The sequence below is a fragment of the Cyprinodon variegatus genome, unplaced genomic scaffold (genome assembly GCF_000732505.1).
Source record: "Cyprinodon variegatus isolate N-32 unplaced genomic scaffold, C_variegatus-1.0 Scaffold984, whole genome shotgun sequence".
Taxonomy (NCBI): domain Eukaryota; kingdom Metazoa; phylum Chordata; class Actinopteri; order Cyprinodontiformes; family Cyprinodontidae; genus Cyprinodon; species Cyprinodon variegatus.
Genome location: NW_015151437.1, coordinates 91005 through 109149, shown reverse-complemented (window position 1 = coordinate 109149; position 18145 = coordinate 91005). Strand labels below are relative to the sequence as shown.

Below are 18145 nucleotides of genomic sequence, written 5' to 3'. Positions count from 1 at the left end.
ATATCTCCACTCAAATATGATAGCTTGTCACACTATAGCCCGGGTGTTTTTCCCAGGCCAGGTCTATAAGCCCTGACCTCACCCTGCGAGATGTGGCGACATCAAGGTAGTCCAGAAATGGGTCTCAGGTCCGATAAATTACAAAGGGTTTGTCCTTTAATGCCATAGAAAAAGCTTTAAATGGAACGATACCAGTCACAGTTTGTTTCCACTGAGTGGGGGTTTAGTCAGTGATCCACAGGTCTAGATATATTTCTGTGCGCAGTGCAGCAGAATGTGTAGAAGGTCTCTGTGGGGAAAACAAAGGCTACTTCCTTGTTTACCTGCTGTGCACATGCTCAGTATTGTGCCTCTGTTATTGTAAATATACACAAAGGGCTTTATTCACTAAAAACAGGAACAAAAATAAAGCATAACATGTTAAAATAACAAACGATAAACCAGAAAAACGTATTGCGACCAGAAGGATTAAAACGATATCAAATAAAGGGACGGTGCAGCTTAAACAGCCGGGAACGTTCTTCAGTCACTGTTGGACTGATTGTCACCGTTCCTGCAGGGTTGGTGGTCTGACTGAACACTGAAGCATCTCAGCTTTAAGGTTGCTGCTGGTTTCTGATTGACAGATGAAACATCACAGCAGGTCAGTCCCTCCAGCCTGGAAAACCTGGAGGTCACGCTACATTTTCCTCAAGCTGCCCAGGTGGTTCCTGACCAGAGGAACCACCTCAGATGTTGGTTCTTTCATCCAAGATCCAAATACTGGAGCTCCTCTGTTTAAAAATCTGCATCTGCTCCTCTGTTGGCTCCTCTCTTCTGGATTAGGTGTGGGAGTAATGCTAACCCGAAGAATGAAGGTTTCTGCTGCGGTCGGTGGGCGGGGCTTAGTGGGATGTGTGAAATGTTGATGTTCTGTTGGAAAACAAACAACAGCTGTTTTTTACCATTAAAGATGTCTCTGCCTCCGGCTGGTTCTGACTGTCTCTTTGTCTCCTTGCAGAACGTCCACTTCTACCTCACAGGACCCTGAAAAAGGTAAAAAAGAAACAGAGTAAGAAGTTTGTTTCATTTCACACGCTGTGCTGACGTCTGAGTGTTTATAAGAATGAAAACTTAGCAGAAAGGGAGGAAGGATCTGTGATGACGCTCCTTAGAGCGCCCAGAGCACTGAAGCCTCAGCTTCCTGCTCTGGACATGCAGTTGATCTGCTGATCCTCTGGGACATGAAGGCAGAAGGTTTATGACCACAGGCCTGAGCAGGAAATGTATCATCTATTTAGTTTGGTTTTTCTATTAGTTTGAGGATTAGTTTCAGTTTTTTATAGAGTTTGCAATTATTTGCAATCAAAAACTCATCACTTGATACCATTAAAAAAAATTACAGCTGATTTTAACAGAGAAAAAAAACAAAACAATTTCCCATCAGTTTGCAAGACTCATAAAAACGAATTTAACACCAAAACATTTATGTGTATTTATTCAATTTCAGTCTGTTTCTAGTTAGTTTTAATTTCAGTGGTTATAATTAACAAGAATGTTTCACCATTTTAGTTTTAATTTTTTTGTTTTATTTAATGATAATAATCTTTGAGCAGGTCCATTACTGGGGTTCTGTGTTCTGCCACCAGAGGGCGCTAATTAACCAACCATTTACCTCCCTGTCTGTGTTTAGATGCAGAGCTGATCAGCTGCGTCAAAGACGAGAACCTGAACAGGGTGAGATAATTAGATAATATGCACTTGAAATAAGTCGATGCCATTATTTTTTTTCTATTTTAAATGTAAATTGTCTTTTTCCATTGGCAAAGTTTTTCACTTATCTCTTCAATTAAAGAAGAAATGCACTTTTTTTTTTGAGTAAAAAAAAAAAGACTTATTTGGATTTAAAATTTATTTAAGTGTAATAACAATATTGGCTTGAAATTTTGATTTTCAACGTATTTTACTGAGAACAATTATTTTCCCATTCCAAAACTTTTTATTTTAGCTGAAGTTGACAGATGTCATCATTCTGGTCTCAGGAAACGGCGCCACACGCTGTAACCTTGGACACCGTCCACTACTGCGCTCCTTTCATTGACTCTGTTGATCCTACTGGCTAAATCTGTCAGATATCGGTTTATCAGATAAAACTGTAACTTGGCTTTAAAGGCTAATAAAAGGTTTCAATTTCACTGTCTGGAAATGTCAGGGATTTTAAGCGCAATACAAAGGGTTAGTCTTTTTTTTTTTAAATAAATGCATTTTCCCTTGATTTGAGTAGGTAAATAAGATAAAATTGTTTACTTTTAATATACGAAAAATGACTCGGATTGCATAATGTCTAATTAGTCTACTTATAAGAGAAATGCCTTTATTTTAAAACAAAATGATTCATAGATAGTTTTTGCAGTGTAAATCAAACTTGAACTTATTGCATCAAAGTCAGTTTAGTTGAACCTTAGTGGTCCTCAGCTCAGTAAATCTCTTGAGTGTTTTTCTCCTCAATCATTGTTGATGTTGCCTCTAAAGTTGCATCAGCGTTCGCAGATTGAAATGCTTCCTCATTTTAACCTGAAACATTGTTATAATTGTATCTTCTCTGTTAGATGTTGATGTGTTTCTTGAACCTTGTATCGAGGTTTATAAAAGGTGACGCCTGTTTCCCTGCAGCTGACGGAGCTCCACCAGCAGGGGGCAGACCTGGAGCTGCAGGACGCAGACGGCTGCACACTGCTGCATCACGCCGTCCAGGCCGGCAGCAAAGACATCGTCAAGTACCTCATTGAGAACGGTGAGACACACTGGGTTTGAGGTTCTGCTTCGGATTAGGCCTGAGCTTCCTGGAAGGTCACCATGGAAACAGATGCTAAGCACAGCTGGAGCTTCGCAGCTTCAACTTTGATCAAACTGGTTTCTGTCATGAGATGTTCTGATGTGACCTGTTATTAAAAAAAAAAATGATGCGGGAGCGTTTGATCATTTTGGAGTGAAACATCTGCAGTTTTTTCTCCTGTCTGAATGGTGCCTGTTTGTTTCCTCCCATCAGTTCCCACCTCCCACCTGGACGTCACAGAGACGGAGACGTGAGTCCGCTTTGTTTAGCCGGTAAATCCACATTATTCCTTCCAGAGATAAATCTGGTTTTTGTTTTTCAGAGGAGAGACGGCCCTCCATAGAGCCGCCACCCTCTGTCAGAGGAGCATCTGTCACTTCCTGGTGGAGGCGGGGGCTTCGCTAATGAAGACAGACCTGCAGGTAAACCCACCTGGAAACGCTCACCTGCAGCACCGAGCAGCGTCCATCACACCTTTCATATTAGTGTTCACTGATTCTTTTAAGTTTAAAGCTGCAGGGAAATAAAAGCGACTTTGAACCAACGTCGAAGAAGCTCTCCAGAACAAAACAAGAAATAAAATCCTGGAGAAATAGATTAAATACGAATAACTGGAAGAGAAAACTAGCATTAAAAAAGACCAGAAAATGAAACTTGGCTTTTTTTCAGATTTTTACTCAGACTCCTAAAGATCTGTTTTTACACATTAACTTGTTTTTCTATTCTTTATTCTGTTCTTTTAAATTAAAAATAAAGTTTTCACTGGAAGCTCATTAAACAGAAATGCTCTTTTAAACTCTTCTCTGGTTACAAGAAGATTCCTTATAGCTAATTTTTTGGTTCACTATAACCTATTTAGCACACATGGTTGTTTTTTTATAACAAATGAAAACTGATTTTGGATTTCTAGAAATAGTAATTTTCAACTTTTTTTTAAAAGCGTTAACATGAGGAGCCATTAATTATACAGGGAGCTGCAGGTGATCAATTAACGTAGATTTAATATGAATTTCTATTAATTAAGACAAACTAATTTCATTTGGTATTCCTTAATATTTTTAATAAAGAATCTTTATATTTTTAAAAAGTAAAAAACGAATTAACCTTTGTAAAATTCAGCTCGATTAAAAGCAGAACTCACAATATACTCAAGGGGGATTCAGTCACAGGAAATCAGGTAATATATGGTACATTATAAATTTGATATGAAAGTAAAAATATCCAACCACTTAGTAAGAATTTTGTTGATTTTTGGTAACAATGATTTATAAAAAATAAAAATCAAACTACCAAGAATCAATAGTTTCATTCAAAAATCCCCCCCAGATCTCACCGGGAGAGTCTTTCTTTCCCTGGGCGGAGTGTTCTGACACCGTTCTCTGTTCTGCGGCGCTGGGACAATCTTTGATCGCCCTTATATTTTTCTTATCTTATTTTGAACTTGTTTTTAACATACAACCAAACAAAAAGTCCCGCTGCACAAATCTGACAGTGTGCGTCCTCCTCTCCGGTCAAGCCGCGCGCCGACACACACGCCAATTTTTATTAACAAATTTCTTCCACAGAAAAAAAACAGCATTTTAATACCCAAGATCATTTTTATGATTCGAAATAATATTAGCAATGAAATAATTCACAGTTTATTCATTATTTATTAACTAAAGAAACATGGATCCCAGTACTGGCCTGTGAGGAACCCCACAGGAAATATTGCGGTTCTTTCTTAAATTCTGAGATTTATTTTCTACATGGATCCCTGAGGAAAACAGTAAAACACTTCTTGGACAACATGTCTCCATTTTCCCCCGAATCATTAACCCTTTAAAGCCAGGACCATGACAGAATTGACAGAATTCTTTTCTTTTTTTTTATTAGAGTTGTCATTGAATTTTCTGACAAATTACATAAAAAAAATGTTTTTATAAATTCAATTAGATCATTTATTTGCATCAAATTTGATACATAAGGCATTTCTCTATAATCTTTTAAACGTTTTTTGTTCACTACATGTCTTATTATGTAAGTCAGGGATAAAAATATAACACTGATGATGTAAAGGTCTTAAAAACTCATGAATCAAACATGATGCAATTGGCTTTAAAGGGTTTAGAATGTTTTTAAGCATCTAGTTTTTGTCTGTTTTTAAGTTCTGTTCTTTGTGTCTCTTTGTGCTCGAGTCTCAGCCTGTTTGTCTTTATTAAACTTGTTCTACCAGTTTTCTTTGAAATGTGTGGATCTCAGTATGGATTCATGTTTAACCTTCATCCTATGTTCCTTTCTCCTCCTCGTGGGACTCCTAGTTCCAGTTGGGATCAGTTTGTTGTGTTTTCCTGCAGCATTGCAGCTCTTTACTCATTGGTCTGTTGTTAAAATAATGATCGTCTGTGTTTGGAGGAGTTTTGCTTCTTTCTGCTTCTTCTTCCAGCAGTTTGCTGGTTTTGTGATTACAATGACATCGCTGAGTTTTTGAAGCTCTTTCTCTTTATTAAGTTTCTCCATGTTTTAATTGTTTGTCCATGTTTTTTCATTTATTTTTTTTTATTATAACTGTTATTTTTCTCCCTCTTAATCTTTTATCAGTTATAGCTGTTTGTGTTGTTTGCTTTTTTTCCCTGTGAGTTTTTTTCATTTTCCTTTTTCAGTGTTAAATCTAAAATGAATTGAAACTAAATTGTCTGTAAAGATTTAGTTTGTGATCAGTGGCAGCCTTCTGCTGCATGAGGCCGTTTGTCTTCGGGGTTTTTTCCCCCCCTGGCAGGATGACGGCCACCAGCCCGATCCGTGCCTCTGCACTTTAAATGGATCTCCAGTAGTATTTGACCCACTTCTATAAAGTGATTAATGTTGTGTGTCAGTGAGAAACGAAGCTCCACAGGATTCCCCAGCCTCCGTCCCCAACGCACAAAGGCCTCGGCTCACCGTCGCCATGGTGAAGCCAGTGGTAACAGGAAACAGCCCATAATCTGAGCTTTTCTCTCCTCGGCTCCACAAATAAAGAGTTTATGTGTTATTTGGAGTTGGTGGTGAGCTGGAAATCACCGCAGGAGTTTAGATGAGCTGAGAGGCTTCTCTTCTTTCATTTCTCACACCATCCATCCCTCCATCCATCTGCTACCACCTCCATTTAAAACTCTTCCCAGCTTCTGGGTTTTAGATTTCTGCATTAAGATGACCGCAGGCTTCAAGGACAGTCTGAGCTTTCATTTGTTTGGAGCTAATTATTACTTTTATTGAGCAGGAACACATTTTTTCCTTTACCATGGCAACGAGCCGAACAGTGAACCAGACTATAACCTTAACCAGGAGGGAGGTCAGCCATCATTAGGGATGCCAACTCCTTAAAAAAAAAATGGACACCTCATGTGCGTGCCAGCTGACCCTTTTGTCTTTACCCCTCCTGGCGTGGTGATTTTTTTTTTTTTTTTTAGCCCCCCTTTGTGTGTAAATTATTATTTTTTTTATTGTTTGACTCAAATCTGCATTGAATTTGATGCATATTTGTCAGTGACATGAACACATGGAAAACAAATGATTATCCAGCAGTTCACTTTAATACAAAATAACAAACTTTGCTGAATAAAATAAGTATTGTAAACATAAGCCTATCCTACTACAACAATAAATAAATAATGCACATTTTTTGTGCAACAGCAAACTTGTAAACATATTTGTTCCTTAAATGCAATGACTGCAGGCTGCAGCTGTAAAACAGAAAAAACTAATCATTAGCTCAATGCCACATTATGTGGCGACAGCCTGCTTTTTCCACTTGTATTTCCTCTGAGCTCTTGCAGCAGTGAGGAGTTGTCCGCCCCCAAAAGCAGCGTCGGCGTTTAAATTACTCTGTTGTCTCCCGCCATCTTCTCCATGAGCAACACTTGGCTCGACCAATAGGATGAGGGGATTCTGGATTGTTACATATATGTTGTCAACTCATTGGTCACAATGCAGGACAGGGCCCTGAAAAATGTTTACCGTAAGTTTTGTGTCTAACGTGCCCTTGTTCTTCATTCCATTAGCTTTTTAGTGACCATTTTTTTACTCCCACAGTAATACGGGACAAAGTGCGTTCATTTTCCATTAAATACAGGACAGGTACTTATATTTCTAAATACGGAACCATTCCGTTTTTCAAGGGACGGTTGGCAACCCTAGCCATCATCCCACCAACACATCTATAACTTTAACTGCTCACCTAAGCTGCTAACGGTGCAGTTGGCCTAAATTAGCCTTTGCTTTCATCAATCAGTCCCAATGATTCCCAAAGCTGGGACCGTTGATAAACTGATCTGCTCAAGAAATTAAGCTTAACAAATATAATTTATGTTGGAGGACTTAAATATATAAAACATCACTTAAAAACTGAAACCAACTGCTTTGGTTGTTGATGTTTTTATTATTTTTTTAAATGTTTGGTCTGTGGTATCATTGGGTCAGACACTTCTGATCCGTCCCATGGTAGCCGTCTGCGTGCAGATACTCATGATACGCTGGTTGAGCGCCATTAGATCCATCGAGATCTTACAATTATCTCAGAATACTCTCAGTTAGCACCAGAGATGGTAAGTAACGAAGTACAAATACTTCGTTACTGTACTCAAGTAGATTTTTCTGATATTTTTACTTTACTTTACTACTTATTTTTATGGCGACTTTTTACTTCTACTCCTTACATTTTTACACAAATATCTGTACTTTCTACTCCTTACATTTTAAAAAATTGGCTCCTTACTTTAGTTTTGAATCATTTCAATGGAGTTACCGTTATTATTTTTCACGTCATCAATACCAAATTCAATCTAATTGGATGGGAATCTACGTTGCATTTGACGCACCACTACAAGATGAATCGACAGATTCGGCGGTATTCATTGGCGGCAAATCATTGCAGCTTGGTGGCGGTGGCGTTAGCATAGTAGCATGGACGACGAGATGATTGAAAATGAACACAACGGAGATCTAGTCCTATTGGCAGACATCCATTTAAAATGTAGGCAACGGCATGAAAAAAGTGTTTTTTTACTTTTACTTTTATACTTTAAGTAAATTTACAAGCCTGTACTTTGTTACTTTTACTTGAGTAAAGAAGTTTAATCAGTACTTCCACTTTTACCAGAGTATTTTTTAACACAAGTATCTGTACTTTTACTCAAGTACGGAAAGTGAGTACTTTTGCCATCTCTGGTTAGCACATCCATTAGCCTAACAGTTAGCTTACATTGCGCTCATTAGCCAGGCTCTTACCAAGAAGTTAGATGTTAGCCAAATAGTTCGCTCATTCATTACAGATCGCCAAACTATGACCATAGTAGTTAGCCCATGATGTTTGAATACTAGCCTAGCCAGCACCTGGCTGTTAGCATATCCATCCCTACTAGCCGTTGATTTAGCTCAGTTATGACCATAATAGCTTCCCTTACAGGTAGCCAAGCCAGTAGCTGAACCATTAGCAAAGTTGTTAGCCTTTCAAGTAGCCCTCATCTACTTTTATTAAATTGTCGAGTTTTAAACTCCTGTTTTTATATTTGGCAAAGACGAGTGAAATTCAATTAATTCAGTTTATTTGTATAGTGCTCATTCACAACACACGTCATGTTAAGGCACATACAGTTCAACCAGATCATACAGTCAATTGAATCAAAGTTTTCTATCTAAGGAAAACCAGTTGATTGCATCGACTCGAATGAAATCCCTCTAACTAAGCATGCTTGTGGCGACAGTGGAGAGGAAAAACTCCCTTTTAACAGGAATTCCGTAAAAATTTTAAAAATATCCACTGGACTTGGTTTCCAAGATTTGAAGACGTTTCGCCACCTCTCCAGGAAGCTTTCTCAATTCAAATGTCTGGAACAGGAAGAAACCTCCAACAGAACCAGGCTCAGTGTGAGCGGCCATCTGCAAATAAAGCAAATAAATTTAGTAAAGTAATTCAGATTAACATGCGTCTATTTCACAGCCTTCCACACGTTAACTGAGGAGCAGAACTTATTACTGTAAACTATAAAAGAAGCAGAACCAAGTCTGAAACTGGATCTTCTTAAACCAGAACCAAGACTTTCCAGAGCTTTGGATCCAGTTCTGCATTATACTTGATTTCTTCACAAGTGTTTTGAATGATGAGGGCTTATATTTTATGTTTCTTCTTTGTGTGTGTGTTTGTTTTTTTTATTTATGAGGAATGCAAACTTTGTCACCAACAAAACCATAAAATGCTTCTTGGTGGCATTTCTGCAAAATGCAGGAACATGATAAAACATAAAAGGTTCTGTTCAGATGAAATCATCTGGATGGGAACAGTTGAGTCTTTTTCCATGAAGCAAACTGCAGCCATTGCTGCGGTCTCTCAGCTTCCCGATGTTTGCCAATGATTAACTGTGTAAACTCTGCTGTTGGTTGACAGATGCGCTCCGTCGGTTCCTGGTAGAAACGCACACATCTGTTCACACAATCTTGACCACATTCTGGGACATTGTTTTTGTCTTTCAGGGCGACACACCCAAACACCGCGCCTCCAAGGCCAACGACCAAGAACTGGCCAACTACCTGGAGAACTGTCAACATTACCAGATGATCCAGAGGGAGGACCAGGAGACGGCAGTGTGACCTGAACCCGGACGCCTTTCTCCTCCAAGTCCTGTTGGGTTTTGTGGTTCTTGTTCTCCACAGAGCTGAGTCTGTCGGAATGTAAACGGATAAAATCCCCTCGGCTGTCGGCGGAGGCCGATGGATTATTCTTTGTTTTGTTTGTGCTTTAACTGAGGAGAGACGAGGCGTCTTGATGAATCCAGTTTCTAACTGCCTGAAGAAATCTCAGTTCTACGGCCGAACTGAGCAAAACAAATGGCTTGAGGGCACTAAAAGAAATTCAAACTAGTTTTTATTTTTCAGCCTGAAGGACACAAAGAGCGACGCAGCTGCGGATCACCAACAGTGACAGCATTCATGTTTCTGCAGCTTTCATACTAATAAAGCAAAATGTGTCTTCTGTTTAGCTTCTAGTGACCTTTTGGATGTTCACTGCAGACAAATAAATGTTTGGATATATTTAATGTAGACAGGGATAAATTGAAATATTTATGATCAGATTGTAGAGATAAACTCACTTTGCCTGTAATCTGAGTTCTCGATGTTTTACTCGTCTGTTACAGAGGTTTTAAAGCCAGCGGCTGCAGGGCGCTTTCGTTTTGATGTGTGGACTGTAAATACCCGCAAAGCTCGGTAGTTTGTCAAAGAGAAGCCGAAGCCAGATTCTGCCAAAGCAGCCGAGCCTGTATGATTATAACGCGCTTCTTTACCAATCAGGAGATTCATATCACTGTATTATATTCATGTAAGGATTGTTTGGTTTCATCATTTCTGAGTGACCTGCAATAAAGCATGTCGACAAAGAAATCATTCTTGTCCTCAATTTGGGATCCAAGAAACAAAACTGATGAATGTTTTCCTGGTTTTGGTCAAATGATGATTAGAAAAAGAATATAGAAGAAAAAAAACCCACAAATCAATGCTGGGTACAATTTATTAGCACTTAGATTATTAAAATCTAACCTTTAAGTGAAGAGAAACAACATGATGAAGAAAACTGAATGTGGAGAGTTTGGAGCATATAAACAGTGACCTCATTGTTTGTTTCCAGGAAACCTCAGCATCTACGTCACCTTGTCCCTGCTTTGGAAAGTCAGTGTTTGTTTTAAAAGTTACTCTAATTAGCGTCTTTGTCATCAAGTGACTCCAATAAACTTTGCATTACGATCGCAGCCCAGCTTTTAGAAAGCCGTTCTGATCATCTGAATCGTGTTCAGCACCACCCTCACCCCACAAGGCTAACATCCCTGCTTTCACTCCCCTTTGACTCAGTAGTTTGCACATTTCTTCCACTTATTACTTCTGATAACTTTATGGTTTTCTGTTCATTTATTATAAGCACATTCCTTCTGAAAAACTCAACTTTGCTTCTTAGAGATTAAGATTTCTTAGAAATCTTGACTATTTTTATGCTTCAGGTCTCTGCTTATGCTAAAGAGTAGGGCTGCAACTAATTATTATTTTGCAATCGATTAATCTGTTGATTTTTTTTTTATTTTTTTTTTTTTTATAATTTTTTTTTTTTTTTATTAATCTGACATGAAAAGGTTCCTTAATGACTTTTTTACAGAATTAAACCTGGTGAAACAAAAAAATGTCCTCTTGGGGATTTCTGAATTACAGAGCATATTGACAGATGAAAACTTTTTTCTATCTTAAATGATAAATACGTACACTACAAAATAAAATAAGTGATTTTTTTCTTAAAATAAGTGCATTTTTTCTTGAATTGAGGAGGTAAGTGCAACACTTTGCCCATGGAACAAGACAATTTACAATAAAAATAAAACAATTACATCGTCTTATTTCAAGTGCATATTATTATTTAATTTTATTCTAACAGTAAAAATCCTCATTTCATTGGCAGATTATCTTATTTACCTTCTCAAATTAAGGGTAAATACATTCAATTTAGAAATTTCTATTTATCATTTTTTCCACTGTATTTTAATTTTTTTTTTTACAATTTTGGTATAATTACTGCCCTAAGTGGGTTGCTCTGTCAGCTAAAAGCATGTTTTAGTCTTTACACTTCAGTTAATGATTAATCAGTAACTACATTAGTTGGCAATTATTTAAATCGATTAATCACACTAAATCTGACTGTTTCAGCATTTAGCGGTATAAATGCAAAGATTTAACTCATCGCTCTCACTATTCAATTCAGTTTATTTTTCTAGCACCAATTCACAACACGTCATCTCAAGGCACTTAACAGTTCACCAGATCATCCAGTCAAATTTAAAGTTTTTTATTTAAGGAAAACCAGTTGATTGCATTGACTCGAATGCAATCCCTCACACTAAGCATGCTTGTAGCGACAGTGGAGAGGAAAAACTCCCTTTTAAAAGGAAAAAACCTCCAGCTGAATCGGGCTCAGTGTGAGCGGCCATCAGCTGAGGCCGACTGGGGTTCAAGGAAGCAACTGTAAAAGGCATTTCAGAGGATGAAGAGAGCACATCCAGCCAGTCACAGTCAGAGAAACAGGACTCACAGGATGTGAGCAGCACAGCTGATATTTCTCTCCAGGATGGAGTCACAGCCAAACAGGAACAGACCAGATGAAGCTACTATGAGAAAAAGCAGAGAGAGCAGAACGTTAGAGATTGAACTAATAGATTCTGCAGAATGGGAGAATAGAGATAGAATGAAGCAGAATGATGAAATGGGGGTCCTTATGTCCTCCAGCAGTCTAAGCCTATAGCAGCAGAACTATAGAGATAGCTCAGGTTATCCTGAGCTACTCTAACTATAAGCTTTATCAAATAAGGAAAGTTTTAAGCCTAGCCTTAAAGTGGCCTTTTAGTCTTCAAGGGTCTAAATACTTGATCAGTTTCTAGTCATTTTTTGCATTTAAACTTGGCTAAATCTCACCTTAATTCAGCACAAAGAAATGAATGAATATATTGTCCCATTATCAGTATGAAGGTAAAACCTGTAACATTTGGAGGGAAGTCAGTATTGACTCTGGCTGGTGTTCATCAGACAGACGGCGTTGGGGAACAGTCTATCCATCATCTGGAGGGTTTTTGCAAATACCGTCTGTAGCGCCAACCTGAAGGGGAAACTCTAAACACTGGTTTTTCATTAAGCGTTCAGTGCCAGAATAACTTTGTTTGGGCCAAGTTTAAAGTGGAGCACAGAGATGTGGGACACCTGCCAAGCTCCTGTGGCTGGAAAACTGAAGAGAGGCGAGCAGGAGCAGGACAGCGGCGTTTTAACGTCCATAGCAGAAGCACACAGGAAGTAGGTTCATTTGGATGATTTTTAAAAATATTTTTCATTCAGTTCTTTTTTCCAAAACTCAGCACAATTTAAAGTTGTTTTTTCCCCCAGCTTTTATTGTCATTACACTGTCACAAGTACAGAGCAACGAAATGAACTTTCTGCATTTAACCCCTCCCTTTGGGGAGCAGTGTGGGGTCGGGGCCCCGCCCCATACTGGTATTGGTATCAGTGCAACACTATTTCAAACCAAAAATATGAATTTTCAATTTGAACAGATTTAAATTAAACTAAATGATTTTGTTTTGGTTTTGTGACTATTGCCCTGTTTTTTTTTTGTTTCATGCTTTTTTGGGTCCCCATAAAAACAGGCTTCCCCCTGTGGCCCTCCTAGTAAACATGTTTTAGAACTGCTACCGTCCAGGAGCTCCAAAATGTCCTGTCTGAGAGCAAGAGACTTCTCTTGGTCGGAGTCATTTTCACTCTTGAACTTCGGGGGACGGCTGAACTGAATACAGTAGCTGAAATCCCCCACGGCTCTGAGGGGGTGGCCTGCAAATGATGGAGATGCTCCTTTAAAAAAATGACCATGAGCCTGGAAGTGGGAGTCAAACGTGACTACTGGGGCCCCTTGCAAGGATTTGGAGGGCAATATATCCTGTGAGTTCTACCTGTAGGTGCCAGAAGGTTGGATTGCTGGGAGCGCTGACGGGACTGACCCCTCCTACAGTCTGCTTTCAGGGGAGGATGGAATGTAGGCTGTAGACCGAAAGGCGCCTGCATGCTTTGGCCGTGTCCTAGGAGCTTTTTATATTATTATTTTTCCTGTACAGCATGTTCCAAGGTCTGTTGGGCTACAGGTCAAAAAACCCTGGAAACCTCAGAAGGCAGGAATTGGGCCAACCAAACTTGACATCGGGCAATAGCAAAAGTAGACCTCAAGCTGCTAAGCTCCTGGGACACGCAGGCAAATGTCTGAAGTGAAGTTTCACTCAAGCTCTGTGCTGACCTGTCAACCCCTTCTTCCTGGAGAGACCAGGAAGTGTAAGGACAAGATGGGAGAATCGGTTCCCTAGACGACCAATCCACCTCTCTATTTCATAACCTACGCTGGGGCTGCAGACAATGAGGCTTCGGTCGGGCGGCATCAGCAGGGGCTAGAATCAGGCTAGTATTAGTGGCGTCAATAGAAGACATGGTCCAAAGCCAAACTGAGACACATCACTCATGGCACTAAGTATTTAGAGGTGGTCACCAACACCTCTGAAGCTTTTCAATGTATGGCAAAGAGGTTGGGACACTAAGCACTGGTTTCTGGGCACTAGAGGATGCAGTCTCCACAGGCAGCACATCAGCTCCATGTCCTGTCATTGGTTTGGACCAAAGCTCTCTGACAGCAGTAGCTGAAAGAGGGGAGAGTCTCTGGGCTCCAGACTGAAGCAGTGACTCAATCTAAGGAAATGAAGAGACTGTTTTACTTGGCAGATAAGGCCTGGTCATAACGAGTCCTTTTCACTACCCTTGGGGCGTCACTGTTTGGGCCTTTACGTCTCCTCATCCAACATCAGTGTCTGACTTCAATAATGCCCTTCTTGGAGAATGGTCTAAACTTCTTATTTACTTGGAGCTGCAGCAGGACCTTCGACACAGCGTTGACTCAGTGGATTAAGACTGGAGGTGAATACTTGAGATGACGTCAATGCTCCCTCATCATGCTTCTTAAAACTGGCCAGGTTTAAGTCCAAACAAAGCAAGAACACTTCTTTTTTTTTTAAATAAAGAGAACCAGATCACAGCAGGGTTTTGTAGGATCTGTTCAATAAATAAATGTTTGTTCAGAAACTCAATCAAACCCAAATAGATACTTTTTTGCACATACATTTCTTAAGCTTTTAGGCAAACTCTTATGGTAGGATCACAGTCTACCTGACAGACCTCCAGAGTTCTGGTGCTTCTGCTGTCAGCACCAGTACAGAACGGTACCGTACTTTTCACTCTTTTAATCCAGTTCACCTCTAGTTGAACTTTAGTTCCTGTAGCACAGGGATGTCAAAGTCAAATACACAGAGGGCCAAAAAAACTAATTTGCTACAAGCTAAGGGCCGGACTGGTTAAATATTTATTAAAACATATTGAAATGAACATAACCTATTGAACCAAGACCTAACACAATGTTTGTTTAAATTAAAATATTAATATAAATATAATTAATAAACTTCTATTATGTTAATAAACTTATTAAGATAAATGAAAGTACATGCATTATAAATTATGTTTGGTTTTTGATTTCCCTCCTTTAACAATCCAAGCAAACTGGGCTGAAGCCGGTTGTCTAAAGGCCAATTTATGCTTCTGACACATAGCCTCTGCAACCGTCAGATCTGTCTCTGTTTTTTTGAGGTGCGCAAAGACGGTTACAGAACCTCTGCGAGGGGGGCGTGGTCGCGCACCTCAAAAAATTCTGACTACGGGTCTGACGGTCACAAACCCAAGCAGACCTCAAGCGGATATGCACACACAAAAAGCAGCTGTGATTGGTCCTTGGTATGCCTTTCCAGCTGTCTGTGTGGTCGTCTTTCTCGATTTGGTGCCGGGGCGCGCCATTTTTAAGGACCGAGGAACAACTACAATGGACCACTACAACGAAAGGTTAATCGAGAAGGTTCAGAAGTACAACCACTTGAACGATGCCTCAGACAAATTATGTAAAGATGCCAAGGTCTCTGCCAAGATGAAGTTCTCGTGACAATCCGCCGAAGTTCTCGCGAGTTCTCGAATAGGCTCCTCCTTGCACCTTGGCGGGAAACTGCTGTGCTTCCCTAGAAATTCCAGACCGGTGCAGAAGCATACCTGCAAAACTGGTTTGCGACCAGACCCAAGCGACATTTAAAGTGTGCGGATGCAGACGTCTAATCTGCCCTCGAGGAGGCAAAGCGCAAATGTTGCATGCAGGTGTCAGCAGAGGCTGACATATGTGCTGTAGCAGATCCACATTAAAACAATACAAGAATCATGTGATAATAGGAATAAATGCGAACACTTTAACGTAACATTTTAGAGAACAATGGCAGAGAATCTTCGCTGATAAAACACATGCTGGCATAAGTCAAAGAGTCCAGATCTGTGGGATGCACCTGCTTTTAAACTAACTGGACTCACTTCCTGTCAGAGGCTGAGTTCATCCTTAATGAACCAATCAAACAAAACTGTGTGATTTATTTTAACAATAGATGTTTACTATGTGCAACTATTGCTACATGAGCTTTTTTGGGCACTCAGAGGATTGATGTGTTCCAGCTCTGCTCCACCCCTCAGTTTCCGTTCATGTAAGAAGCTAGAAGAACTCATGTCAGCAAACGGCTCACCATCAGCTCGTCTTAAAATCAGCTCAGCAGCTTCTCCAACTCTTAGAAAACAGAGTTCCCTTTCATCTTATTTCTAGGAAGCTGTCAGGACCTGTGTTCTGGATGGAGGAGGAGGAGCAGGAGGACCTGACGGGGTCACATGACCTCCTTCTGGCTTCTCCCAAAACAGGAGTTCAGCCAAAGTTTTTTTTATTGAGAGCTCAAAACAGAAGAACACAAGCATTTTAGACAACTGACAGGTTCAATTCAGGGGTCACCTGGTTACCATGGTGACTAGCAGAGGGAGGGACCCGTCAGTCTGCAGGTGAACTTGCTGTCTTTAAATTTAAAGCAGAGCCAAATGACCCGGTCGTACCATCAGTGCACCTGCAGAGGGGTGGTCCAACAGAGGTTCTGCTGCAGCTCAGAGTGGCTCTGATTAAAGCTTCCACTCCATGAACTAACAGGGCCAAGTTTACAATCGATGTTTGGTTCTGGAGGGGAGCCCGTCGGTCAAGTGAGGTCATGTGACACTGATGATGATGATGCTCAGGATGTTTGCTGTATAAGTGAGGCAGAAAGCATAAATATCTGTTATCGATATCGGCCCAGATCTCCAAAGCCGTGCATCTCAAGTCTTTGTGCTTTTCTGGACATAAAAGCTTCATCTTAAAACTTTCGACGAAGATTTTCTTGGAGCCAGAAACCCGAAGCAGAGTTCATGATTTATTGGAAGGAAAAACCAGGAGCTTCTTAACTCCAGAAGGCGGGTCTAAACCTGTATGGGATTTTCTTAGGAATGCTGCTAGAATCCAGGGGGAGGAAACGGAGTAATAACAGCTTCTCTGCAGGATGTGGAAGATGAATGACCCGGCTAGCTCCTGCTGCTCTGTGCTCCCAGCTGCAGGTCGAAAACAAAAGCCTCCCCGCATGACTGAGCCATCAGGAGCTGAGAGGGAGGAGACGGGACGCTCCGACAAAAATGTAGAGCTGGGAAGAGGATTTAGATAAAGAGGTTGAACGTTTCACTCCCTTTGCTTTGACCCTCGTGTCTGAGAGCAGCTGCTTTCAAGCCGATCCTAAACCCTGCAGAAAACAAATGGTGGAAATTAAGTGTCGTTTTTTCAGCTCTGCTTGACCTTCAGCATAGCTTCACAGACTGACCTGTAGGTTAGACGGATCATTAAACATTCAGCTCCTCTGAAGGAATGTTGTCGCATCCACGTCGTCTTTCACTTCTCTTTGGAGAGGAATGTGGTTTGATACGAGATAAGAACTAAAAGTTAAAGTTAGAGAATGCTGCATGCCAACAGAACCAGAACCAACCGTGAATTTGACTAATTTCAGAGTTTCAGTAGCTCCACACGTCACATAATATAACCATGACGCTTCCACCTCCGTGCCTCAGTGCTGACAGCTGTATTTTCTTTAGTTGTCCAACAAACATTTTCTCAGAAGTACGGTGGCCCTGAAGTACAAACCATATCAAAAAGTGTTTAAGCATAACTAAACTAAAATAAAAATCATAATATATTCAGTAAAACAATGATATTAACCAACCGGAATAGATAGATACATATGAGTGGGAAACCTGAGAACTCTCTGATTGGACGACGGCACCGTTTGGCTTTTAAACTGGGAATCTTTCTGTCTTTTCTGTTCTAATGTTGAATAAACGAGCATAAGGTAAGTCGTAAGCAGAATGACTTCTGGTTTAAAAACCAAAATGGTGCCATTGTCCAATCAGAGAGGTCTCAGGTTTCACACTAATATCTACCTCTTCCAGTTGGTTAATGTCATTGTGTTTCTTAAAATGTTTCTTTTTTGAATATGTTGTTGTATTTTTTTGTTTGTTTGTTTTTTTGGGTGGGCTTTGTAGCCGTGTTTAAAGATTTGTTGTTGTGGTTTCACTGGTTTGCCCTTCAGGGCCACCATACAGGCGTCCTGCTCTTTGTCTACGTTCTTTCTTCCTTCCTTCGTGTTTTCCTTGGAAGGCTAAAATCTCCTTATTGTGCCCCTCTAATGGTGGTTAAACAAGTGTTTGAAGACATTTTAATGGACATATTATTTATTTCCAGTCATTTTGGAGCCATCTTTTAGCGTTTTGCAGGCTGCTGTCAGGTTAAAGTGCCGCAGGAAGCTGGCAGCCGTTGTTTTATTTTTAAACCTTTTTAAA

The 18145-nt window shown here is 40.1% G+C and overlaps 1 protein-coding gene across 3 annotated transcripts in view; it reads left to right on the top strand.

The window, feature by feature from the left end:
- Nucleotides 1-10201, top strand: part of dgkz (diacylglycerol kinase, zeta) — a 100160-nt gene extending 89959 nt beyond the window's left edge. For all 3 annotated transcript variants that reach the window (XM_015399048.1, XM_015399047.1, XM_015399050.1), the window contains 6 exons: nucleotides 1001-1035; nucleotides 1673-1716; nucleotides 2653-2773; nucleotides 3029-3065; nucleotides 3138-3237; nucleotides 9302-10201. In XM_015399048.1, coding sequence (XP_015254534.1) covers nucleotides 1001-1035; nucleotides 1673-1716; nucleotides 2653-2773; nucleotides 3029-3065; nucleotides 3138-3237; nucleotides 9302-9418 — 454 coding nt within the window. In that variant the 3' untranslated portion in view covers nucleotides 9419-10201. The remainder of the gene's footprint in view (nucleotides 1-1000; nucleotides 1036-1672; nucleotides 1717-2652; nucleotides 2774-3028; nucleotides 3066-3137; nucleotides 3238-9301) is intronic.
- The last annotated feature ends 7944 nt before the right edge of the window (nucleotides 10202-18145 follow it).